General features: G+C 38.2%; 1 protein-coding gene across 1 annotated transcript; it reads left to right on the plus strand.

Moving 5' to 3' along the window:
* The first annotated feature begins 522 nt into the window (after positions 1–522).
* Positions 523–23,252, plus strand: LOC139729285 (angiotensin-converting enzyme-like). The gene is made up of 13 exons (XM_071640213.1): positions 523–765; positions 13,124–13,285; positions 13,651–13,744; positions 14,431–14,574; positions 16,352–16,537; positions 17,838–17,935; positions 18,786–18,958; positions 19,498–19,724; positions 20,145–20,289; positions 20,751–20,849; positions 21,465–21,587; positions 22,378–22,570; positions 23,211–23,252. The coding sequence occupies exons 1-13, from the start codon at positions 523–525 to the stop codon at positions 23,250–23,252; spliced, it is 1,929 nt and encodes a 642-aa protein (XP_071496314.1).
* Positions 23,253–27,840: the final 4,588 nt, after the last annotated feature.

The following is a 27,840-nucleotide window of genomic DNA, read 5'->3' on the forward strand; positions in this document are numbered from 1 at the left end:
ATGGAACAATTCCCAGTGATTCCCACAGATCAGTTACTAGCCATCCCCTTTAAGTATTTCTTGCCAGAGTTGAATTATCGCAATCGTTCATATTTTTTACTCGAATTGCACCGAACTGAATAATAAAAGATCGAAAGTTGCAATATCCTGTTTCCTGTGTTATTAACTCTTCTTTATTTGAAATATTACTTGAACCAGTTTTCAAGCCTATATTTTGATTTTTTTTTTTTAAAGGCCTAGCGTGATGAACCGAAAATCACGACCAGGTTCGTCTCGGCATAATACCGCATTATATCCTTTTAATCGCAAGCTTTATTTCTGTATGTGCATTCATGTATAGAGTCGGTGTGTATGATCCATACACAGGATCCATTAGTGTATGTGTGTTGATGTTTGTGGGTGAATGTACTTGAGTGCGAGCCGATAATCGGAACTGCCTGCCTTCAGTCGAAGCCGATATTTCCTCTGTGCAGTGAAAGTATCTTGGCATTGCCTCACCTTGCTCTCAGGCATAAAACAACTATGGCGCTAACTCTGTGCCTCCTCGCGATACTTACATTGGCTGCAAATGTCCAAGCCATCGCCCCTCATGGCGACCAGGGAGGGGGAACCGGGGGACGGGTTGCTCGGGAAGGCAACACGCTGCAGGATGCGATAGATTTCTTGGAGGAATACAACGCTGAGGCAGGGGCTGTATTTTCAAGGCAGATAGAAGCGAGCTGGAATTACGACAGAAATTTGACTGATGAAAATGCTGAAATTAACGTAAGTGACGTTCCTTGCTTGATACGGTAACGAACCGTGATTAAACAGACCAATTAAATCTACAACGTATTAATCTCTAAAGTCTCTCATAATACAAGTGAAACATAAGATGTGCTTCAGGATTGCTTCATTTCTTGACTCTCATTATATCAAAATAGGTGGATGATGTTTTACTTTCCTGTAAAGACAAATGTTTGGGGGTTTTTATCTTTGTTATGGATCATTATGGTCAGTATGGTTCCGTTTACAAGGTAAAAAAAAAACTGAATAAGCACTGACATTGAATTGTACTTGAGTATCTCTCTCTAATCATTTCCTTCCTTGTGTTCTCTCTCTCTCTCTCTCTCTCTCTCTCTCTCTTTCTGTCTGTTTATCTTTCTGTTGGAATATTCCACTAGACACACATAGCTTTGATAGGAATTATGGAAGGTTTCATATATTAGTATCCCTTGTAAACCCGTCGTTGTTTTCAAATCAATGTTTAAACGCAGCAGGTGAATGACTTCTGTCTTGATAGCCAACCTTTACCACAATGCATCTGATTGCGTTGAATTATCTATCACTCAGAAATGAAATGAATGCATTCTTTGCAAGGGTAATTTTGTTTTCGTACAGTGAACTTGTAAGAGGTCATCAGAATCTCTTGAGCTGGATGAATGCCAAATGGCTGTGATAAACGGACCGAACATTATGACGTGTGTTACTGTGAATTGAATCGTCATCAAATCACTTTTGAGTCTGTCTCTCTTGGGGCACTCTGCGGGTGCGTGGCAGATGACGGTTGTGACCTTTAAACCAACTAGGAAATGCCATTCTATTCAAATCCAACAGATCGAGTACTATGAAGAAAAAAACATTCATTCAAATTAGATGAAATGTAAGAAGCTTCTTATATTTCACAGTTTTACATGATTCGCGAAGCAGTAAAGTCTTTTACAGTAACATTCTATTAGCTAACGCAGAAACATCATCCCAAAAACTTCACGTTAGTACATTTTCTATCAATCAAACGAGCAAAATATGTTTTGGGTTGTAACGATTTGACAGTAACGAATGTCACCAAGAATTGATTCATAGTTGTAATAATTGCAAAAGAAACCAAACCAAGAATATCAATATGTAATACAAGTAGGTCAAAGCGCCTGGAAGTAGGCTACAAACTTTCTACAATGAGATGTATTGCAATTTGATACATCTGAAATGTGTGGAACAGTTGTCCTCTCTGCTATGTTGTGCGATGTCAGATAGCCATGGCACAGTATGTAAAGCCATGAGGTTAATTCATTTTTTAAAGAGAGTAGTCCGTGATGGCAGTCTGTCCAAGAGCTCTGACAGAAATTGTTTCATGGGATGACAGTGTTCGAAGATTATTTCTTATACCCCCGTCACATTTATTCGGAATCAGCACGAATCAAGCAGAACCAGCCGGAATTAGATATCTTCCAAATTCGTGCCACATTCGGGAGAAAATATCAAATTCGAACAGTTTGGTAGGGCGTGTTGTTCAAATGCTTGGAATGGACTTCGAATCCTTCTCGAATCATTCTTGCACATTCCGAATGAGTTAGCTCTCGAATGCTGCTCGAATGTACTTGGAACGCTGTATTCAGAATACTGTAAAGGCCGTGTCACACCATTCCGGGCAAGCTACGTGGGCTTGTGGCGAGGAGGTAGTTTCCAGCACGTAAAAGATTTTCATCAGGCGAACAAGAATGTTTGCAATTTTCATTCATGCCTTGTCATACCGTACGGGGGAACTTCTGCGGCTTGACTTGCGGGGAAACAAATTTACTCCCCGAAGCTCTCCGCAGTTGGTCCGCACCTGACAGTATCTAGCGCGTAGTTGCCCGGAGGTGCTCACGCAAGTCCGATTTAACCGCAGCCAAGTTTTGAGCATGACCAAGACTTTTTCCGGGTGAGTCGCGGGAATGCCCGTAGAGGTCCACCCAGAACGCCAGTAGGAGACCCTTAGCGGCAGTACTTCCCAGGCAATTCCCACGCAAGTACTTCGCAGTCCCGTATGCAGCCAAGATAATGAAATTATGTGAGATTTCAGCCATTCCATTAGAGGAATTCCTTCACTGAGTTGTCAGCCTCCACGCGACTGGTACAAAGGTCACACAGTATACTCGCAAGTATAACGCGTCCAGCAAGTAAGACACATGCGCTGACTCGCACAAATCCTTTTCCGCCATCAGGAATGTCCGGTATGCTAGAAAATCCCTACACGTAACAAGCCCGAGTAGCTTGCCCGGAAAGGTGTGACAGGGCCTAAACACGGTTGCGGGTAAAAAAATATGCGTGCGCACCTCCGGGCGACTACTTTTGAGATACATGCTAGGTACTGTCATGTGCGGATCACCTACGGGGACCTCCGGGTAGTCAAAATTGTTCTTTGCAAGTCGCACGCAAGGCTGGTGTGACACGGCCTTTAGAATGGGGTCAGAATCTTTAATAAGCACTTCGAATGCCGCACGAGCGCGGTTCGATTGCTGCTTGAAGTCTGATGGTCGGAAAGCGTCCAGCATGCTGTACAAACTCATTTCGAATGCTGTCAGCACGTTCCATATAGGAATGGCTTTTTACCAAATATACTTTGAATGTTCACGGGTTCAAACAGAATGTAGCCCGAAAATTTAGAATGCACTTAGAATGTACTTACAATGCAACACGAATGTCCCGTGCGTGTCAAGAATGCCGCCGGAATGGTCTCCAATAGCGTATAAAATGGTGATTTTCACCAGTCTCAACCCGACCATATTCAAGTTCAAGTTCAAATTTATTCGTTTTTTCCACAATATGCAAGCATAAATCTCACTTTCTTAAGTGAAAGAAACAATGCATACTATCGTACAGAGAAAACAACAATAATAAAAAACTAACAGTAGCGATACATTACAATAGTTGCTGAGGTAACGAAAGTGAATAGTTGTCAATAATATGCACTGTGTGAAAAAATATTGCTATGCTACAGATTACTGTCCTCCAGCAAGACCTTCTTGACAGAGAGTGTCTGGATAGGCTAGTTACCCCTTGGGCAATTACCCCAGACCTTTCCCGTGACCCTAACCCTACTCCTAATCCCGAACCTAATCCTAACCCTAACCCAAACTCTAACCCTAAAGCTAACCCTAATCGTAATCTTTACTCTAACCTTTTCACTAACCGGTATTTAACTGGGGTAATCATATGAGCATTTGAGCATTCGAGATATTTTGGCAGAATTTGAGGTGCAACACCGTTCCGATTCTCCCTCAAATGAGATCAGATTGTTTCAAATAATGTTAGAATGTCGTCAGAATATTTAGAATGCCGTAGGAATATTTAGAATGCAGTCAGAGTCCAGTTACAATATATCATCCCTTCGAATAAAAATCGATATTTCTCCACTTCGAATGCTCCTCGAATGTTTTAAGCATGCTTAAGATATTCGGGCTGGCCAGAAGAATGGGCCCGAATGTTTGGAACGCACTCAGAATAGCGTCAGAATTTTTAGAATGCACTTCGAATATGCAGGAAGGCAGGAAGAATTTTCTGTTCTGTCACCATCTCTATATTTCTAACTCACACACACACACACACACACACACACACACACACACACACACACTCACACACACACACACACACACACACACACACACACACACACTCACACACACACACACGTACACAGGCACACTCTTTCTCTCTATCTATCTATCTATCTATCTCAATCACACCTCTCTCTTTCTCTCGACCATTACAGTATAATATATTGAGTAAGTTGTCCACGTGTTCGCGTAAAAATATCAAAAATAAAACAGAAACCAAGTTCATGTTGTAATCACTAACAGTTTATTTTGTAACATTTGAACACTTGAACAAGAGAGAATCGCGGGAAAATTTGTGTGCCGAAATAAACTGTTGTTGATTACAGCATGAACTTGGTATACACTATATAATTATGTCAAACGAGATAAAGAAGAGGCGGTATAGACGTAGCTTTTGAACGGCCCAGAGGTTTAGCAGCTGAAGACACACCTTTCACACTCACTATATATATGTATATATATGTATATATATATATATATATATATATATATATATATATATATATATAAGTTACGTTCTCTCGTATCCGGGCACTTACCCCCTGGGCAACTACCCTCCGGATAACTACCACCCGGATAATTACCCCCCAGGTCTATTCCCCCTTAGGGCAACTACCCCCCGGACAACTACCCTCCTAGGGCAATCACCCTCCAGGGCCATTACCCCCTAGGAAAACTACCACCCGGTCATCTACCCTCCTAGGGCAACTACCCCCAAGGGCAATTACCCCTAGGACATCTACCCCCCGGATAACTACCCCCTGGGTAACTACCCCCTGGATGACTACCCCCCGGATAACTACCCCTCAGATAACTACCACCCGGATAACTACCCCCTGGATAACTACCCCCCGGATAACTACCCCCTGGATAACTACCCCCCGGAGAACTACCCCCTGGGTAACTACCCCCCGGAGAACTACCCCCCGGATAACTACCCCCCGGATAACTACCCCCCGGATAAGTACCCCCCGGATAACTACCCCCAGGATAACTACCACCCGGATAATTACTCCTCGGATAACCACCCCCAGGATAACTACCACCCGGATTACTACCCCCCCCCCCCATTAACAATACCCCGACCCCCCCCCCCCCGCCCCCTCCTGATACTTACCTACTGGACAACCCTCCCTCCCCCCCCCCCCGAAAGTTACCACCCGTCGTATATTTTCCATAAGTTCATAACACCATATCAGAAGATGCACCTTTCTCTTACACTGTCATCACTCTTTTGGCTTGTCATTTATTTTCTACCGTTATAACACATGATAGACGATAAACATAAGAAAAGGAGAGTTGATTTCACTGCAATTCATATTCCCTTAACATTAGCGAGAGACTCTTCGAAAAAAGATGATCCCAGAATATTCACAAATTACCGTCCAATATCTATTTTGCCTTGTTTTTCAAAAATATTAGAAAAAATAGCTTTTACTCGTTTTTATGATTTCTTGCTTCAGTATGATTTATTATACGATAGTCAGTATGGATTCCGGCAAAATCTGTCTACAGACATGGCAGTTATAGAAATACAAGACAGAATAATTCAAGAAATGAATGATGGTAAAGAAGTTTTGGCAATATTCATGGATCTTTCTAAAGCATTTGACTGTCTTTCTCATGAAATTTTACTTCAAAAATTGCAATATTATGGTGTTCGTGGTGTCTGTCTTAAGTGGTTTAGATCTTATTTATGTGGGCGGAAACAATTCACTGTTTATGATTCTTTTCATTCGTCTTTTAGAAATATCAATACGGGTGTGCCTCAGGGATCCATTCTTGGACCTTTACTGTTTTTGATTTATATAAACGATATTGTCAATTCTGCCATGAATTATGCCATGAATCTCATTTTATTTTATATGCAGACGACACCTCACTTCTTGCCTCTCATAATGATATCAATGTGTTGATTGAACTTTTAAACAAAAATCTTTATCAAGTACATAATTGGTTTAAGTGCAATATGCTCACTTTGAATATAAGTAAAACACAATGTGTACTTTTTAAACGCGGAGGTGTGCAGTATAATACTGATGATATGATTTTAAAAATTGGTGATATACGTTTGAAATTTTATGAATCTGTAAATTTTTTAGGTGTTGTATTAAACAGTAAGTTGAGTTGGAGCGATCATATTGACTTTGTACAAAAATTTCTCGTTTTATTGGAATTTTGAATCGAATGAAATATGATTTACCAAGTTACATTTTGTTCGCTCTTTATAATGCCTATATTTTATCTGTTTTATCTTATTGCAATTCTATTTGGGGAAACACGTATTCTTGCCATACTCAAAGACTTTTTATACTACAAAAGAAAGCAATTCGAATTTGTACAAAATCAGATTATAGAGCTTCAACATCTAAACTTTTTAAATCATTACACACTCTTAAATTGCAAGATTTGAATAAAATTCAAATATGTTCCTTTATGCAACGTTTCCATGCTAAAACTCTTTCACCTTATTTACAAAATATGTTTTCTGTGAACTCTGATGTACATAATTATTATACAAGATCGTCAAATCATCTTCATCGATGGCGTTTTTTAACCGATAAATCTAAATATTCGTTACGTCATACTGGTCCCGTTTTATGGAATACGTTAGAATTGAGCAAATTCAATACACAGTTTAATAATATGTTCAAAAGGCAGTACAAGAAGTTATTAATTAGTAAGTATTGATTGGATTATTATGTATGGATGTATTGGTCTTTCTTCTATTTGTATGATGGTGTTTAATGTTTTTCTCTTTTTTGTTATGATTAATTTGATTTTTTTTAAAGTAATTTTCAAATGATTATAACGCGGAGTATGTGCAACATAACAAGCCTATTCTGGCTTTCTACGCGCATACCATTTTCCGGTCAACCAAACACATAATGTTAATGAGTTTCTGTTCTCTATGTACCTGTGATATCTGTTTTCCCGATGTGTTTTTTAATTCTTTTGTCTTTATCATAATCTCGCTTTGTTTTGTTGTCGTTTCCATTGTTTTTAAACTCACTTTTTGTACAATTTGCTCATATTCACATATATTTTGTATATTATATATTGACTCGGAAATAAAGTTCAAGTTCAGTTCAGATATAAAGCCATAATTTATGATAGGATCCGGGCACGGTTTTATGAAAGTTATCAGTCCTGACAAGCTGTCAGTTCCACACAATTACCAATCGTTGTAGGTCGATCAAAGCAGGTCCATGGTAACAAGTCAGTGACTCGAGCTTATCAATCAAGCAGAACCCATGGTTTTATTGAAATTATTAGATACTAACAAGATGTCATAACTGGCAACTTTTATCAAAAGGTGCCCTAATCTGTCATGAGAGTAAAATTACAGCTTGTTTTACATACAAGTAGAATTGTGCTAGTTTTCAAATTAAATGTTCTCGACACTTTAAGAGGAAATCCAGTTCAAATATAAGTTAGTCTCATTAGAAAGAGTATAATATTACGAGTTTAACGGTATTTCTTTTTTTTTTTTTTACAAAACACCCCTAGTTGTTAACGAAGTCTTTTGTCCTGCACCCTCTTTTTGAATAGATCTAGGGAGAGTGGTAGTTGACAGAATCCTTTTTACATTATAGGGCTGCTCTGTTTTATCCCGGCCATTTCAAGAGTATTTTTTTTCTCAAAAAATTGAATCCTTCTTGGAATAACATGCTCTTTAATATTTCGTAAGGGGTTTCTAATTATCTCACCCAAAAGATGTTTAAAACCTGAAGTTAGGTCTCGACCAAAAGCAGACGATATGAAAAAATGTTGGTTTTTTTCAATTCAAATAGCTAACGTGTTCGAAAATAACAATGAGAGACGTAATTTTCTGGGGGAGAGTTATTGTAAGAGGGGTGATTGTTTGGAGCCTAATTTTAATAAGGAGTAATTGTCAAGGGAGGTAATGTTCTGCAGTGATCATACCAAGGAGGTGACAATCTCTTCCCACATCCTTGATATACTAGTTGTTAATATGCCCAATAATGCAGTAGGGCAATTCTGAAATGAGCGTTAACGGTATAACAGTAAAATAGTTACAAAATTGATGAAACAATGCAAAGAAAGCAAATTAAGACAGAGACGAAGTACACATATAAAGATACAGTGCACTCCCGTTACAACGAACACGGTTATAACGAAATTTCGTTATAACGAAGCAAAACTTCTGGTCCCAAAATTATCGCCATTAAAGTCTATGGTACAAAATTCGCTTATAACGAAGACGGTTATAACAAAATTTTCGTTATCACGAAGTCTTTTCTGAGCGCCACTGACAAAGAAAAACAAAAGAAATGCGCTCCGTTATAACGAAATGCGGATCGCATTCGAAAATGCGTAGCGGAACAAGCATTATTAAAGCGTCTCTGCATGAGCGAACGCATCATTGAATGTTCACTCCGTGTATCACGCACAGTTTCCGAGGGGAACTTGCGTTGTTGTAATAAAATAATTTGAATTCAGATAAGGTTTGTTTCATTGTTCCGAAGTCCTTTAATACAAAACACACAGATTCTGATACAACTAAATGTCCGTTAGTTCGGAAATGAAAGAGGGTTTGTTATTAAGCACCTTTTGGCGTTATTCCAAAGGTTCGTTAATTCGATAATAAAATATGGTCCTTATTCTTATTCTTATACGGTTCGTTAGTCCGAAAATGATAGGAATTCAAAACGTTCGTTAATCGGAACATTACAAAAAGTATCGTTAATCCATGGTGGAAAAAGGAGAGTACACTAACAAAACTTAAGAATTGCAATCTTTATAATCGTCTTAAGATAAATAAATCTTCGAAATAACTAACCTTTCTCATTTTTTTTTTCATTAACAAAATTTCTTCGGAATAACGAACCTTATTTCATTTTCTGATGAAAAAGCCTTCGGAACAACGGATTTTCTGACTAGTGAACCTTTTTCTTTTTTTGATTTATAAACCTTCAGAATGACGAACCTCATTTCATTTTCAGATCAACGAACCTTCGGAAAATGAACAATACATTATTTTGATCTAAATTATGAACTTTCGGAATAATGATTCTGCGGAAATGCGAACCTTCACATAAACAAACCATCGGAATCCCGGGAATGGCGAAACTTCGGAATAAGGAGCCTTCGGAGTAACGTACTTTAGTAAGAAAAGAACCATTGGAATAGCGAACTGTAACCAAATCGTACACCGTCATTTTCTACACATGTGTGACAACACAAACAACTTTATGCTCTTTTTAAAATGTAATATTTAAACGAAATTAAAAAGGTATTCTCCCATTTCACATAGCTTTCCAGCGTATGATGAGGATTCAACAGACAGAATTTTTTTATGCGTGGTTTCCTTCTTTTCGTTATACATTGCATATTATATTTGTTCGGTTATAACGAAATTTCGTTAAAACGAAAAAAAAAACTGCCGGTCCTGATCATTTCGTTTTAACGGGAGTGCACTGCACATGAACACACACGAGATAAATCCCTTGTAATGAGAGAAAGAGGAAAGGTGAGTTATGAATGACAGGAATAGACTACCTTCACGGTGGACAGAGAAAAGCGAGAGGGAAGAGGAAGATGATGGGTCAAAACCAGGGCACGTGAGGCATGAGATATAAGCTCCTCAAAATAAAGAAGTGTTACATGGAGTTGTGGTAAACGATAGACAATTGTGGTTAAAAAAATATTGCAAAAAGTTTAACTCATTCTGAAGTGTAACATTTCTTCAAAATGTCTTTAGTTCAATGGTAAAGGCATTCAAACTTAAAACTTCTTTTATACTATACTATCAAGAGAAATCCGAAATTTCGGAACAGTAAAAGAAAATACAGATTTAGCGAAAATAGTTTGGTTAAAGGCATTGACATTTACTGGATTACCGGGTAGGATATGAAGGGACAGCTTCGTTTTTTATGAACATAGAGTCATAATACAGAGGGAGAAATTAAGCTTTTACATAAATTGTCCTAAGTGCAAACGATACAAATCGTAAATCTTTAAGATGTTGTTTTCATAAAATGATGTATCAGTATGGCATCTCCGTGATTCCTGGCAAATAATACAAAGAACTTCGTTTCCTGTAGTAATGATATTCTTTTTATTAAAGGTAAGATGGGGGGGGGGGGGGGGCAATGACCCGGGAGGTAGTTACCCAGGGGGTAATTGGCGTGGTGCACTGTCCTGGGGGTAATTTTCGTCTAGATAGTTATAGGGGAGGGGGAGTTGTAGGCTTGCTTATCCGGGGTAATCATCCTCGGGAAGTTATCGGAGGGTGTAGTTATCGGGTGGAAGTTATCTGGGGTCTAGTTATCGGAGGAGGGGGTAATTAACCTGGGGATAATTATCCTGGTGGTAATTATCGGGGGGTAGTTATCCGGAGGGTAATTATCCGGGGGTAATTATCCGGGGGGTAATTATCCGAGGGGTAATTATCCGGGGGTAGTTATCCGGGGGGTAGTTATCCGGGCGTAGTTATCCGGGGGGTAGTTATCCTGGGGGTAGTTACCCAGGGGGTAGTTCTCCGGGGGGTAGTTACCCAGGGGGTAGTTCTCCGGGGGGTAGTTATCCAGGGGGTAGTTCTCCGGGGGGTAGTTACCCAGGGGGTAGTTTTCCGGGGGGTAGTTATCCAGGGGGTAGTTATCCGAGGGGGTAGTTATCCAGGGGTAGTTATCCGAGGGGTAGTTATCCAGGGGGTAGTTTTCCTAAGGGGGAATTGCCCTGGGGGGTGATTGCCCTAGGAGGGTAGTTGTCCGGGGGGTAGTTGTCCTAGGGGGTAATTACCCTGGAGGGTAATTGCCCTTGGAGGGTAGTTGTCCGGGGGGTAGTTGCCCTAGGGGGGAATTGTCCTGGGGGGTAATTATCCGGGTGGTAGTTATCCGGAGGGTGGTTTTCCAGGGGGTACTGTTCCTAGAACCAAACTCAAATAAACTCAAATAAAATCAAACATCAAACAAAGAGTAAGATTTCAGATCATGTGTTTTGTATACGCTAACCCTTTGTCATCACGCTGGAAATCAAATCTATCTACTGATAGGGAGACACAGTTGTGTCAACATTAGCATTAATACATAGCGTACATAACTGTCTAATAAATCTAGAATAAAAATCTAGAATAAAAAAAACCTGGCAACGCTAGGGTAATAATAATGGCAGGGCCCTCTGGCAGAGCAGTGGTAACACTGAAGAGGCTACCCTGGGTAAATAAGACATTATTGTTATTATCATTATAAAAACATATCGAATATATAATGAATGATTCAAACTATTTATCAAAAAAAGAGCTTCATTAAACATACAATATATATACAATGGTAATATATAGTACACAATGAGTTTGCTGAAAGAACCAAGTGATAGCACAGGTGCTAGTGGGAGTTGGTCCTTTAACACGTAATACATAATGAACAAATGAATTGAAAATGTTGTTATAACGTTATTGATTTGTACTACCATGGCATTGTCAATACAGATTTGATGTGTTTTGCTAAATTGCTTCGGAAATTCCTGGTATTGATTATCCTTACAGTTTTTGGCAAAGCGTTCCACAATTTAACTCCTAGAAATGAAAGTGAGAGTTGACCACCCATAGTTTCACATTTTGGTAGATAAACAAGCCTTCTTTTTGCCCCTCGTTGAATAGGAATATTGAATACTTTGACAATATTCTACTAGATCATGTGGCATATTCCCCTTTGACAAATCAAATATAAATGTACAGATGGAAAGTTTATGTGATTCAAACAATGCCATGTCCTTTACTCTCAGTTTTTGGAACAGGGGATCAAAATGTGTTTTGAGTGGACTGAAGGTGATAGCTCGCATGGCCATCTTCTGACTAAGACGAAGGCAGTTTAAATAAGATTTGCTTGTACTCCCCCACACTTCAGTTCCATCAGTATGTAATGTTGGACTGGATAAAATATTTGTACAGGAGAATAAGTGTATGTTGGGGGACACAGTGTTGTAAATTAAAAAGAATACCAACCCTCCTTCTTACACATTTATTTCCAGCTTGTATGTGACTCTTCTAAGTCAGAATGATGACTATCAATGCATATTCCAACAAAAGATGCCTCATTCACTCTACTAATGACATCATCTGATAGTTTCATTGTTCCATTCACAATAACTTCCCATTTTTTACTTTTTATAATCATATAATTTCTCTTTTTCAAATTAATTGTTACTTTATTAGAATTGCACTATGCACTCTTGAATTTTTCCTTAATGCAGATTGATGATCCCTTGTCAACTTCCCTCTGTCCAAAATTGAATGTATGAAATATATTTGAATCATCAATGAAGTTAAGTTTGGTAGGTCGTATAAGAAGAGCGTTGGCTAAAGAACTCATCCTTGTGGTTCACGGTACACCACACTTTGAAGTATTATGACTACTGACTGTTTCCTTGTAACATGTTACTTGTGATCGATTCGGAAGATAACTCTCAAACCATTGTAAGGGTTTGCCGCGAATGCCATAAAAACTCAATTTGCTTATTTTCTATTCATCATTGATTGTCAAGGAGCACGATTTCTTGTAAAGCATATAACAAATAAGAACTTTTATTGTCATATAATAAAAAACCACAGCTGATCAACGAACCTGCCTTCCGCAAATTTGTCACTTAAGCATTTTCTTCCCAAACCCTGTCCATTTATGCTAGAGTTAGAGTTGTTTGTTCTGTATGAAACTGTGGGATATCATGAGAATTAGGAAGCGACTTGAACTTTGACATGTTATGTATTAGTCTCCCATCGGTCCTCTGGCTTCCTGTATTAGACTCGTGTAAGCCTGGTGACGTCACTGTTTGACAAGAGATCGGGGCAACGGGCCAGAGAGTTCGCCAGCGTCATGGATACTTTCCCCGATGACGTCAAGCGTCAGCTAACTTTTATCGGCGACATCGGCACTGCTGCCCTCGACAACCGCACCGTCGACGAAGTAAGAAAGAAATAAAAGCTACATCTAGAAGTCATAAGTGGGAGCAAAGAAGTAATATGGAAGTGATATATATATATATACATATATATATAATTATGTATTATATAATCATTATATCATTGAAGATTGCACCTCATGGAGGTTGCATGAAATTCAGAATTGCAATAAATACGGATGAACCTGCAGTCAACCGCGTGAACTTGTTCCAATACCATGCCATTACGAAATATTTGCTTGAATATAGAAGACCATGCTTATCATCAAGGAAAAAAAAGGAAATACTTTAGCCTGACATCAAGCCAATGATACAACATAACTAGCAAAAGACCTCGTGAACGGAGTTTTATTTTATCTTTCTTTATTAGTTTCACAAGATATTGGCGGAAATGAGTAAGATTTACAGCTCGTCAGAGATATGTCGGCCTAACAAACCCTCGGAATGTCTCCGGAAGGCTCCAGGTAAAATACTCCATGTAATGAGTTTAACAGCAATGTAACATGGTTGTGAAACAAACGTTGAGTTTGAACTCGACAAGAAGGAACATGATTACAATTTTGGGTAATATCCATTGTGATTCAGACAACAAAGTCGGATGAAACTTTGGGGTAGGACGTAGAGGTGATCAACATTATTACAGCAACCGATCTTTGGAATATAGATGTGCGTACAAGATACCCAGTATGCAATGATAACGCGTTGCGTGTATCAAGCACTATTGGAACTTGAGGTATTCAAGTTGGTTTAAGTAAAATCAGCTTTTATGGGAAGACGTGGAAAAGAAGAGGTCAGAATATGAAGTACTTGTGAAAATATTTTATTCACTCTAAACATCACTAGTCTTGTAGTACATAAAGGTTGAGTACTCAACTGCTTTATCCATGCTTGTTATCTTCTATAATATAATGTTATAAGACAAGCTGTGTTTATGTATGTTATTATGTTGTGTGGAATATACTTTTATTTCGTTTGTAATATGCGAGTATATTGTTTGGAGATGAAAATAAAATGTATGAATGAATGAATGAATGAAAGAATGAATGAATAAATGAAAAATGAATAGAGATGGGACGTTTTCTTTTCACCATCTGCTTAGCGGCTATTAGATGGTATACTGCAATTAGTGTTTGCCGGGCTTTCTTCATAGGGTTGGAAGTAATCATGTCCACCTCAACTGACTGGGACGAACTGGTGTGGGCGTGGAAGGGATTCCGCGACGTAGTGGGCGTGGCTAATAAGCCTCTCTACGAAAGATATGTCGAGATTATCAACGAGGGAGCAAGAGCAAACGGTATGCAGACATTCACCATCACGTTCACGTGTTCAAATTATGTGACATCCAGGGAGTCATTTTCGATTGCTGCAACCAGCCTAGAATCAAAATAATTGTTGCCAGGGCCATTCTCACATAAAGTGTTCAATTTCAGTCAGAGTAAAACCCAAAAATCAAGCACGAAATATTCGTTCAAAACTTGTCTTTATATAAACAACAACACTTGCTGGATAAGAAACAAAACACGGTAAATTCCCAAAGGAACGCATTTACAATGTAACAATGGCACGAAGTTGGGCATATATTTCTCTATATAACTCTATGACAGATACGTTACCGATAGGACACAGCATGGTATAAAAACAGGTTTACATCAATGTATATCTGACTATTTGAAACTGAACTTCACCCAAGAATGGCATCTGATCCTGTACAACAACACCAATTGCCTTTTTAAAGTAAGAATAAAGACAAACTCATTATATACTCTGTCTTTTCGCTGCATTGATAAGGAGTTCACGCAAAAATTTGTATATATTTCCTACCTTTTTTCTTCACTTGATTTCAGTTAGACATGCAAAGAACAAAAACGCCAATATATTTGATTAGATTGGTTTAAACTACATGGATGGCCAACACGACCAAAACTGACCATCTTCCAAAAGGCTTTATTGTACGCTTTTGGAACAACAATCTCGCAAATGACCACATGTCCATGGTAACGTATCTGTTTCTGCATCTTTTTCGTAACTGTCATTGATATTGATACCTCTTTTACTAAATGTGCTCTATCTGTTTTTGAATTGAGCTCAGAGCAGGAAGAGTAACACTTTCAGTCTTCAATTACTATCAAATTTGACGGTATCAAAATTCAAAGGTATTGTGAGTATCTGTATATATCAGAACTGTACATTTATCCAATAATCTAATTGTTAATTTTCCGTAAATTGTAAACTATGTGTTGTGAAGAGCTCAAATTGTAAAGGCACACAAACAGATTTAAAACAATGTTACGATTATATCATTTTGCATGGTTACAAACTTTGGTAAATGACTGAATCACCAAAGGAAGTTTTTTGATAATCTTATCATGGTAAAGTATCTGTTGCAATAGTAACTTGTCGTATATTGGCCAATGTTTCTTTGCATGACCTTGATGACATAGAGCTTGTTTTATCAAGCCATTTAAGATGTGATATGGTGAAATTAATCATATAAAGTTTATACTTTCTTGTAACTATCGTCGTGGATGGCAACAAATAATTCCAGTCTTGAAAGATCTAGAGTACTGGATATGTGACTAGACGTGGGCAATGTAATTCAATGTATTGTATAGTAACGTTGCCTCGTGACAACGAAATACTGTAATATCCCTAGTCGTGCGGTGGTGTTATTTTTTTATTCTTCAGCGCACTCCCGTTGTAGCGAACATAATTATAACAAGATTTCATTATAAGGAAGTAAAAATTCTGGTCATACAAAAAAACAAATATCCTCTGTATGACTTATATTATACGTTGCTGCTCAGTTATAACGAAATCTCGATATAACGAAAGAAAACCGCCTGTCCCGAGGTATTTGTTATTACTGAGAGTGCACTGTACTAAAATGACTCATATAGGCAAGAAAGACGGAGCAAGATGTGCGTTCAAGGTAGTTTCTACTGTGCGGGGATGATCTTTCGTCACCTTGCCGTATTGTCTGTGAACATGTGTATCTGCCAGGCGTCTTGTTCAAAAACCCAGTGTTGCTTATAGCGATTTGGCGATCTTTATGACGTGTTATGTATGTACAGGATACAAAGATCAGGGTCACTACTGGAGAGCGCAGTATGGTGAGGATATCGAAGATAAGGTCCAGGAACTTTACGAGGCCATCCTACCACTTTACCAACAGCTCCATGCTTACGTCAGACGCAGACTGCATGAAGTCTATGGAGACAATATCGATGTCACTGGTTACCTTCCTGCTAATGTCTTAGGTAAGGTATGGACATTCATGCACTCGTGCATTTATACATGTACATTCATTTATTAATGTATATTCATTCACTAATGTCCAAAACAAAACTAATGTGAAGTGATCGTATAATCGCTTGTATATACTTTCCAGATACAAGAAACAAAGACACGAGAAAACACTATCAATCAAACAATGATAAGATTGCTTCCTCGCTTGTTGAAAACTTTGCCTGTGACATAAAAGTTTGAAGGTGCACTAAAATTAAATACTAGTAACAGTAAACGGGTATAATGTGCCTATTAATTAAGATCAAGTTTTGTATTAAATAAACGTGTAATGAAATCAAAAGAAATACATTGAAGTGTGTGTGTGTTTTTTTGACAACGTTGTACCGACTAAGCAATGATAACTTTATAGGGAAAAAAGGTTCGCTTATTCATTGTGCCCTTTGTATGCATATAAGAAAATAGAAGACGTGTGCGGTAGTTTTTGGCATCATCGCCTCTTCCGAGCTGCTTGTGTGAGATCAATATTCCTGTTTCTTGAAAACCTTGAACAATTTAAGAGGAATCATACTCATATAATATAGTTCGTTTATTTTCATTCCATGGATTTAATTAAACTTAAAGATGATGTGGCTCTGCAATTTAAGCCAATAAAGGTATGTATACCAGAAGTGAATTGTTTTATCACGCAGGATATCGTGCTAAATGTTCGGTCAACACATATGAAATCACAAGGTTGACGATCTTCGGTTTAAATTTTGCTCTGCCACACAATAATGATCATTATAAAATTCAATAAAAAAAAATCTTTTCTTGATTCCCTCTAACCACCTCTAGCTTTGGTGCCAAGGAGGGAAAGTGACGACTTTTATCATTGTAATGATTCCTATTTTGCACTTTATCGAGACTCATAATATCCTAGATAGTAGGCCTACATGAAAATGAAGGACATGGAAAAGGGATAGGAGAACAGGAAAGAGTAACGACAAAATCCCATCTGGAACAAGGAACGATATGTACTGAGGCGTAATATCCTCTTTAGATATGTGCATCAAGATAAGCCCGGGGAAAGAGATCCCACTTCCTTGATGAGGTCATGCCAAGGTAAAAGTATGTCACAAGGACCTAGAGATACACTATTAAGGTTATACCAACAACCGGTAAGAAAACAAACTTGCACGTCATACAAATTGTCCTTTCCCTGAGAAGTCTACACATCCTGTACAAGTTTCATCAACGGTAATGTTTCAACACTCTTATGACTACAGAAATGCAGAATAGATGATGTCATTTTTATCTTCCCAAATGTCCTAGGCGATATTTGGGGTCGCTTCTGGGGAAATATCTACCCTCTGGTGGTGCCCTATCCGGATAGACCTAGTATTGACATCACTGCGGCTATGGTAGAACAGGTGAGATATACGTCAGGGCCTGCAAGTCAATATTCATTATGTTTTTGTAGGTAGAAGGGGTTGCGTGACATATATCAGGGTCATTACACCATGGCAATGTCTAGGAACGCAGGAAGATGAAAACAGATGTCTGAACTTGAGCAACATTTCAAAGTTCAAAAGCATACACTTTGCTCAGTCGACCCTGCACGGATTCGCACTCGTGGACTTTATTTAAAAACACAATGACCGATGAAACAAACTAGGACACCCTTTGCCGCTTGTTGGCACAGAATCGTGCAGCAACATGGACTATAGCTCAACACAGTAAGAATTCGGTCTTTGGCATCGTATACCACTTCTGACAAGAAATGATACAAACAAAATGTCACATTGACAATGATAAGTAAAGCCGAATCTCTTTCCCAAACTTTGAGGTCAGGTATGAGCTGACGGGGGCATTTTAGTTATCTTTCTTCATCTCAGGGGCTTTGTTTATGAACATTTTCAGTCTCAAATCCTTGACAAAACCCTACAGTTGAAGAAAAAAAAGAAAGGAGAAATATATGCGAGGCACGTTAATTCGCCTTGTACTAAAGGGTCATGTATGGTACATACTTAATCACAGGTGTCTCATCATAGAGTGCAAACGTAGTCATACCGATATTACTATGACTGTGTAAGATATTGAAGTCAAAATTGGCCACAGCTTGTCATTATTTACGGAGCAGTCCTTCATCCGTTTTGAGTACAGAGCATGCGCGTTATTCACGGTTGAATTGTTTAACCCCTTCGTCCAGATTGTTGCGTTGTACATCCTATTCTCCAAAGGGTTACTCCACGTATTGGTTTCATTTTTTTTTTCAATTAGGGCTACAACGTCACTCGAATATTCCAAATGTCTGACGAGTTCTTCACGTCGCTAGGATTAATTCCCGTGAATGATGCATTCTGGGAGAATTCTATGCTTAGCAAACCAGACGATGGCCGTGATGTGGTGTGTCACGCGTCTGCTTGGGACTTTTACACTGGCGACGATTTTCGGTAAGATGAATTTCAATCCCTGACTGGTAGAAGAGTCTGTTTCGCATCTTGACACAATAAAGTTGATCACCTTTTAAATCAGTGTGTCAAACGTGTCTCTTTCTTTCCATTCATGTTCATTATAATACTCTCTCTGCCTCAACGCAAATGAAAAATGATTTAAGCATTCATAGAAGTGGGATATTTGCATATTAATATTCTGCCGTAGTCTAGACTGCATTTGACAATTTAGAAAATTTTGCTTAGCAAAGTACACCACCGGCAAATGTGAAGTCGAGTCTGAAATTGTGTAGATGGAAATGAAATACTAATGAAATACTATTGACAGCATCTGAGATACATCTCCATAATTTCATCATTTATTGTCAGGAAAAAGGCAAAAAGATAAAAGGTATGTTCCTGGATGCACGCGACGGACTGGACAAAATGCATACAGGATATTACTTAGAAACACGAAGGTCAGAACTATTCATTATACCATCTTGATTGATAGTTTGTTGTTTTAGTTGTGTTTGTTGTTTTATTTTTCTATTGTTCAGTATTGCCATGTGCACGCTCATCAGAATGGAGGATTTCCTGGTAGCACACCACGAAATGGGTCATATTCAATATTACCTGCAATACAAAGACCTGCCAATAGCTTTTAGAGACGGAGCCAATGGGGCCTTCCACGAGGCCATCGGGGAAGTTATGTCCCTTTCCGTAGCCACGCCCAAACACCTGCGGGAAGTTGGACTCTTCGAGGGATTGGAAGAGGGGGATTACGGTAAATTCTGCTTTATAAACCATAGAAACAGCACTGATTATCTATCATGAGTGAAGATTAGACTCTTATCTTATTGTTGCGTGCGATTTTAGGACATTGTTTATACTGAATTCGTGCATTTAATGTTGGGGTTTTTTTCAAATAATTGTTCTTATTTTCTTCTTTTGCATTTTTCTGATAATTACGCCCTCATTTGAATGAACATAATTTTATGCACGCTGCAATTACATGGATAAAGTACGAAGAATATTTCAGCCTCAAACAGTTATGTTACCTAAAGAATGGACACCTATAAGTAAAGAAATGAAGATGATTAGGAAGAAACGATAAGACACAGGTGAAAACCATCTTATGAGACTGCTTGTAAAATAAATCATGCATGTAATGTACATTGTATTATATCATACTACATTCTGTTAGAAACTGATATCAACTTCTTGCTGCGGATGAGCCTTGATACGATCGGAACGCTGCCTTTCAGCCTCGGGCTGTCGACCTGGAGATGGGACCTAATGCGAGGAGATTATGACGTCAACAACTCCATGGCCAGATGGTGGCAAATCAAGTCAGTTTCGTCACATGTCATCATTATTATCAATATCTTCTCAAGATCACCATGTTTGGTGTTTGCTGTTCAGTCCTGCTTTCTGTATTTCAATTCAATGTCTCATGGGTATTACAGTGAATTCCTGCAAATCGTATTGTCGCCTGATGTGTGGCAGTGTTATCCTTACACTAATGTCGATGCGTATTTGAGGTACTTTTCTCATTTCAGATTGCAATGATGGCTTGAAACAACGAAGTAAATCGCTACTTTTTTGTCGGTATATACAGTCATGACGGATCATGTAAGAATATTGATTAATATAATTTGGGCTGTATCCATCAACTGTCAATCAGAACAAAACTGGTTGGGAACGTTCATTAGGCTAGTACAAGGGTCGACACATTTGTTATGACGAGAAACAAGGAATAATCAAAGGTTACAATTAACTTTTTAACTGATAGCCTTATTGTATCTGACAGGCGTGACGTTGTTGGCGTGGATGCACCTGTTCCCAGAACAGATGACGATTTTGACCCTGGAGCGATGTTCCATTTCATTATCGACTATCCTTTCATTGGGTAATTCTTTCATATTCATGTGTTTTATAAACGTTACTTTTCATCATTTTGTGTAGAATGTTTTATCCCGTTTTCATTAATCCTCGTCTTGCCATTGAATAACATAAGGAATTTCCACCCTCCATTTTGTATTAGTTTACAGAGTTTTTTTTTATCGAATGTCATCTTCGAATGAGACAAGTGTGTTTACCATTGCCATGCTTTTGTCATGTCAGAATTGTCTTGCGTCGAAATGTGGAAATGTGTGACATTATATTGATTATTGTGTACCCAATGTATTACTTGTGTATTAGATAGCTGAGCATGGATCGCAGAAAATGTCCATGAATACTTATTGATACTTATTTGAGAGAAAAAAAACGGCATTTTGTTTGCAAATGTTTCCCCTCGTTGTATCCCCAAATGTTTGATTATTAATACATTTACCAAAATCAAACACATTGATACTTCCCTTGAGAAAAGGTGAAACTTCCAGAGCTTTGTGAGGCTGTAGTCGTCGTGGAACTGCGGCGTATAGCTTTGACAGATGCCGGTCTGTACATCATGGCCGATACTTCAGAGGAGAGCAAAGATAGAGGAATCATTTGTTCTAATCACATTCCTTTTTGTCTACAGATACTACATCCGCACAATCATCCAGTTCCAGTTCTACAAATCACTGTGTGAAGCAGCAAACCACACTGGTCCCCTGCATACGTGTGATTTCTATCGATCCAGGGAGGCTGGAGAAAAGCTGGCGTAAGTCAAGTCGTTTTGGTATCGAACACAATAAAAACGTCACAAGTGGTGATTGAAAATCACGAGTAATGCTTGAAAATCATGTCTAAATTCATTCAAGCTCAATCGAAAGCAGTAGACTTTCAACATTTATATTACTTGAAAGATTTATTTTCACCTTTTCCCATTTTAGAAATTTTGCCAGCCAGATGGGGCAAGTAAATTTCATAATAGTTTGATTTTTACTTGCCCGACATAAGACTTCACATGCCCCGGGCAAGCGGACAAGAGCTGGTGTGGAACCCTGGCTGGTAATAATCGCAAAGCTCAAAGACCCTTGCATTGACCATTGACGCTCTCGGCTTGGCTTTGCAGCGCTTTGGTTGTAGGTGTCAGTGCCAACAATAGAGTGATGGTCTCAGCAAATGGTTAGCTAGTTCTGTGTTACTTGATAACCCTGTGCTAATGGCTACCACAGATAATTCACATGGAATGTATGCGTTCCTCTAAATATACTTAACCAGTTAAAACAAAAGAGATAAAAAGAAAAAAATGAAATGAAACAGAAATATTTTGCGCCCCCCTCCCCCCCTTTACGGAATTCCTGGATCCGCCCCTGCTAACCATATAATTCAATGAAGGATATTGGTTTTTGATGTAGGGGATTCCCGGTAGAGAATGCTCTGATCTCATGGTTCAATTTACAATTTCAATCAGCTCAAATCCTCCCTAATTATCCTAGTTATTAAACTATATTATGCAATGTCGCAGCTTCAAGGAGTCTAACCTGATGTTGTGTGTTACACCTAAGGAGCATGCTAAGGTTGGGGAAAAGCAAACCCTGGCCTGACGCAATGGAAGTCATCACTGGGCAGAGGGAGATGTCAGCTGACGCCATTTTGGAATACTTTCAGCCCCTCATGGAATGGCTGGAACGGACTAATGCTGAGAATGGGGAGGTGATCGGCTGGCCTCAAAGTTCAGGTTACTGTTACTTTATTCTCGTAGTCTCGTTTTATACATATATTTCTGCTCAAGACATGTCGGTATCCTAATCTTGTGAGTCAGTGTTATCACAAAATAAACTAAAGTGTGTATGTGTGTATGTCTGCGTGTGTGTTTTCGAGCGAGAAACTTCTTTCTAAAATTTTAAGAAAAAAAGATAAAATAAATACTTCCAAAAAAAATCAGTGTTCGTACATTACAATGCACATTTGTTTTTCTTCGTTTTCCATTGCATTTTTGTGCATTAAAAATATATTAATACAGTCTGCACAGAGACAGAAGAATAATACTGGTGTCTAATGATTGATTCAGAGTTTTGAAGAATGCCTTCCATGTACATCAATTATAAGTTAATTTGTAAATCAATTATAAGCTAATTTATACATCACGATGACGAGTATAGTAATCATATCATCCTTTCTAAAAGATGGGGGAGACATTGATGTATATGCGTTTTGCATATTTTCTGAGACTTATTGCATGCTTCTAATAACAAGACGACTGCATGATTGGACGACATATCATTCAAACATAATATGTCATTTCCTTTGTATACCCGCAGGCTCATCCGCAGCTGCTCCTGCTAACTTGTTTTACACTCATATGATTTGCGCCCTCATTTGGTTGTTCCGAGGATAGGTTGATGATGAGGATGACGTCATGAGTTCTTCCCTTCACTGACTAGCCGACACAGCAAACCAACATGATAGACCAATATGATTATGAAGATTTGAATTATGCTAAGTTTAAAGACTTACAATACTCTTATCTCAAAGTGTTTTTTTTTTTTCAATTTCCGTATAGCCTTGTACCTGTTTATTGCAAATATAGAGAGTATTATAACAGAACGTAGAACTATATAATTTGCAGAACTGATAATGCTAAATGTGACTGTGAATAACAATTATTTGCATGCAGTCATCTATAAATCAGACCATTGTGTCCTGAAGGAGGAGAGATACACCCGTTACATGGCGTCTTGTTGAGTCATCGAAAATATGAAATTGCAATCATTTTTGTCATAATGGTGTAATGAGCGTTATGCTAAAGTAACATTTTGTTCATATCTTGTTTCAATGTATTATTCTCTATCATCATACCCAGAGTGGGGTGCATAATGTAAATCATTCTGGAAGGGCAAAAGTAAAAATGGTTTGAGGGTGATTTACAATAAAGCCATCATCAGATGCATTAAACATAGGTATATGAAAATATGCTTACCAATGAATTTATCAAATCATTTAAGTGTAATTTCTGTGAGTTTGAATTAAGCTTCATATCGATTGCAAAAATAACGCTTGTTAAATGGTTTGTTGTCTGTTGCTATATCTATCGGTAGGCTGGATTCGGAAAGCTGCTCCTCAAAGAAAACACAGAGTAATCCTATTTTTCCCCTGCGAACTTGAATGAGGGTTGTTCATTGAGATGTTTTGTCTGCATCGGAATGGTCTTTGATCTCGTTAGCACATTTCGTTTATTTTCATATTGTCGTTATCTTCACTTGAGTGATTAAAGAGCGCACATTAGACAATGATATTGTTAGTTCAGGGCAGAAAACATCAGAGGGACCTATTGGTAGTTATCATTGTGTGTTCCTGTGCTCATGTGCCTTATCAGCTGGTGTTTAAAATGTACATAAATAGGATCCAACATTATATATATTGTGTTCAGCATTCTTTATTATATCAATAAACAATGTAACATGAAAGGCATAGGTTGTCTCCTGAATTGAACAGGAGGCAGAAGGCAAAGACAAAGGACAATCCAGAAAAACATGTAAATACATCTTACATTGTAAAAAACACACTCAGCGAGTACAGTTACGTACTCACAAACAGATATATATATACATATATATTATATATATATATATATATATATATATATATATATATATACGTGTGTGTGTGTGTGTGTGTGTTGTGTTGTGTATAATTTGTGTGCGCACTATGTATAACACAAGAAACTGTTGTAAGTTTGTTGGAACTGTAACAATGATATAATGCAAATTGTTGTCTGGATCATATTAATAAAACTGAGAAATAACTTGGAACTCTCTGGTTTAGATTATGTTTTTTGGTTCATCTTGTAGTAACTTAACATGATAGTAGCATCATTCCATATCAATTAAATCCACACTATGGACGCCAGCACTCAAATAACCAACGGGACATATTTGATTTTATGATATTTTGTTCATTTTATTCAATCATGCAAGAGACAATCATTCGAATTTATATTTCGTGACTATTTGACTTCCAAGGCCCAGTGCTTAATGTTCTGTGATGATTCAACTCTATGCAAAATGCTTCGAACAACAACAACAAATAAACAAAAAATCACTCAATGGGCTTCATCCTGAGTCTTGGTTTTTGGTTTCTTCGTGTTTCACAGGAGTCAGCATTATCTTGTTTAAAGTTAATTCTGTTTCAAACGTAAATGTTTTAAAAATGCTAGGTAGAAGAATTGACTTCATCTTGCTAAACGTGGCACAAAAGTTCATAAGTCTAAGAAATGTTTTTAACTGTTATACGTAAGTTTAAGCAGTGAGAACTTACTCTACCGTGTCTACAGTGGTTTGAGGAATTGAATCTTCTCTTTCACACCCCCCCCCTTTTTTTAGCTTAAAGTTTCTCATCTATCTACGAGGCACTGTCTACACTGGTCAATATCTCCAAATAGCAATCCAAGCCGCAATGAAGAGTTGTCCAACTATACCGGTACATCCAAGCTTGGAACATCCTGTTAACAGCACAAAAACAGAATCATAATGAGCCGAATTAGCGAAGATGACTTTTTAAATGCTGAAGTCTTTTTTTTAAGATTTACTTTGCTCAGTGGAGGAACGTAATAGATACGGAGATAAAGCGTGAATGTCCAAGAATGCATGCCAAAACAATATAACTGTATGTCTACTGTCGTTGCTTGGAGATGATGAACATTCCAGTGGCGTATCTGGGGGGGGGGGGGGGCAAGGAAGGGCACGTGCCCCGGGCGCCACTCCTTGGGGGCGCCAAAAACGTAAAAAAAAACCAAAACAAAACCCGAAGAAGAAGAAGAAAAAAAGAAGGAAAAAAAAACTCGCCCGGACGAGTGTGTGTGTGTGTGTGTGGCGGGGGGGGGGGGGGGGAAGAGGATGGGGGGGGAGGGGCACAAAACCAAATCAAACAAGATAAAAACAAAACATGATGATGACGTGGACAAAATGACAATGTTTATTGTGTTCACACAAGAATTCCATGTTTTGTAAGCTGAATACAACAATTTTCGGCTCGCTCGCTGCGCTCGCTCGCCAAAATTCATATAAAAAAGAAGAAGATGAGAACAACATGTGATGATGAAGCGGACAAAATGACACTGTATATTGTTTTCACACATGCCATCGTTAGAAGGCAAAATGTTACACGGAGCAGCGGCTGCAATTTCTTTCGTCCTGAAGTGACCGCCGATTGGATCAAAAGAGTTCGCCAACGGTTTCGAACATACGGGGGGGGTCACTATATCTTTATTAGTTATTGTAAGATTTGATAAGCCAAAAATGACAAGAATTCCATGTTTTGTAAGCTGAAATACAAAATTTTTCGGCTCGCTCGCCAAAATGTATCAAAACAAAAAGAGATAAGAAGAAAACATGATGATGACGCGGAAATAATACATTTTGGCTCACTCGCGCGTACTAATTTAGAGTATTTTTTCAAGTCCTCAGTTTGTTGGTATAAATCGTTATCTAATAGGCCGTCACTGTATCTTGATGAGAATTGAAAGATTATTTCAATAAGCAAAGAAATGACAAGAATTCCATGTTTTAAGAACATTTTAACGGGGGGGGGGGGAGGGGAAGGGGTACAGTAGCTCGTATCTAAGGCACAACTTACTCGATATAGCGAGCTGATTTTTTGAGATACAATCAGATTTGTAAGTATGAGAGGATTTTACCAGACAAACTGTCTTTATTTTCCTGAAATGTTTTGTCCGTTTCAATGACATGAAAAAAGGAAGAAAAGAGATCCTCAACTTCCTAACACCAACACAGGACGGTGATTTCTTGGTATCAGGTGTGCCTCCAGATCCAAAGGACCCGGGTTCGATTCCAGAGTCTATCTGTGCAATGTTGTGTGTAATGTCGTCCACTCTCGTAAGAGGCAAAAATACTCTTTCGATCCCTCGGATGGTCCCGTGTGTGAGAGTTACAGCTCAATCACGTAAAAGATCACGCTTCATTCATTCATTGAAAAGAGCAGGGTGCATAACCCGGTGCAGTGGTCTCGTCACACTTCAAACGACCCCATGAAAGACCAGCTAGTGCAGCTTGAATGACCTGACAAGTATCACAGTCTCACACATCTTCACTAAATTTCCTTCTCTGAATTATACTAGAATTGCACATAACGATTCAGTAATGACATTGTATAGGGAAGAAAATAAGTAGCTGAGTCATAGACAAAAAGAATTATTTCATGTCGAATTATGTACAAATCAAAAGAAAGTTGAAAGATGATAATACTATCGCACTGTCTAATCTACCTCACGTGATTGCAACCCAATTGCAGTTTCACCAACTGCTGCCAAACTCCACGGATTTAAACTTTCTCTCTTTTTTTTCTGTACTGTTTGAGTGAAACTTATCACGTTTAACTCAATCTTTTTCTAGATTTTAAGCAATTCATAAAAAAATAGTCATTCATTCTTTCATTATTTCATTTTATTTCATTTCCAACAAAAATGCAATTATAGCAATAATATATTTGAATACACATTATTCAACGTTATTACACAAAATCAGTACAAGATTCGTTTTGTCATGATTGTAAGAGGAAAATATTGTAAACTGAATTAGATGCGCGTTGTGAACTTTATGACAAATACCTAATCAATATCATTGGAAATTAAAGGGACTGCTAAAAAGCAGAGGTTGTATTAGGTAATTTCTTCAATAGCAATAAGAAATTGCTGAACTAACAAAATTATGTTATTTGACTATTAAAGGAAAGAGAGTGAAGGACAGATACAAACACGTGGTAGCCCTATTAAAAACAAGGTGGAGATAAGGGTGGAAGGAATAACAGGAAGAAATTGAAGTGGACAGGAGAAAAAGACAAAGGAAGTGGAGTTGAAGGATCAAAACTAACCCACGCGAGGCACGCAACGCTTGGCTCATCGAGGTATAAAGAGGAGACTGTACTATTAAAGAGACGATAAACGATTCCGATGAAAAAAAAAAGGCATGGATTATGGTTACACCCAAGGTTACTCATTCTGCTATATCCGT

This window comes from Diadema antillarum, unplaced genomic scaffold (genome assembly GCF_040938485.1).
Source record: "Diadema antillarum isolate AM-2024a unplaced genomic scaffold, OU_Dant_1.0 seq00000233_RagTag, whole genome shotgun sequence".
In the NCBI taxonomy this organism is placed as follows: domain Eukaryota; kingdom Metazoa; phylum Echinodermata; class Echinoidea; order Diadematoida; family Diadematidae; genus Diadema; species Diadema antillarum.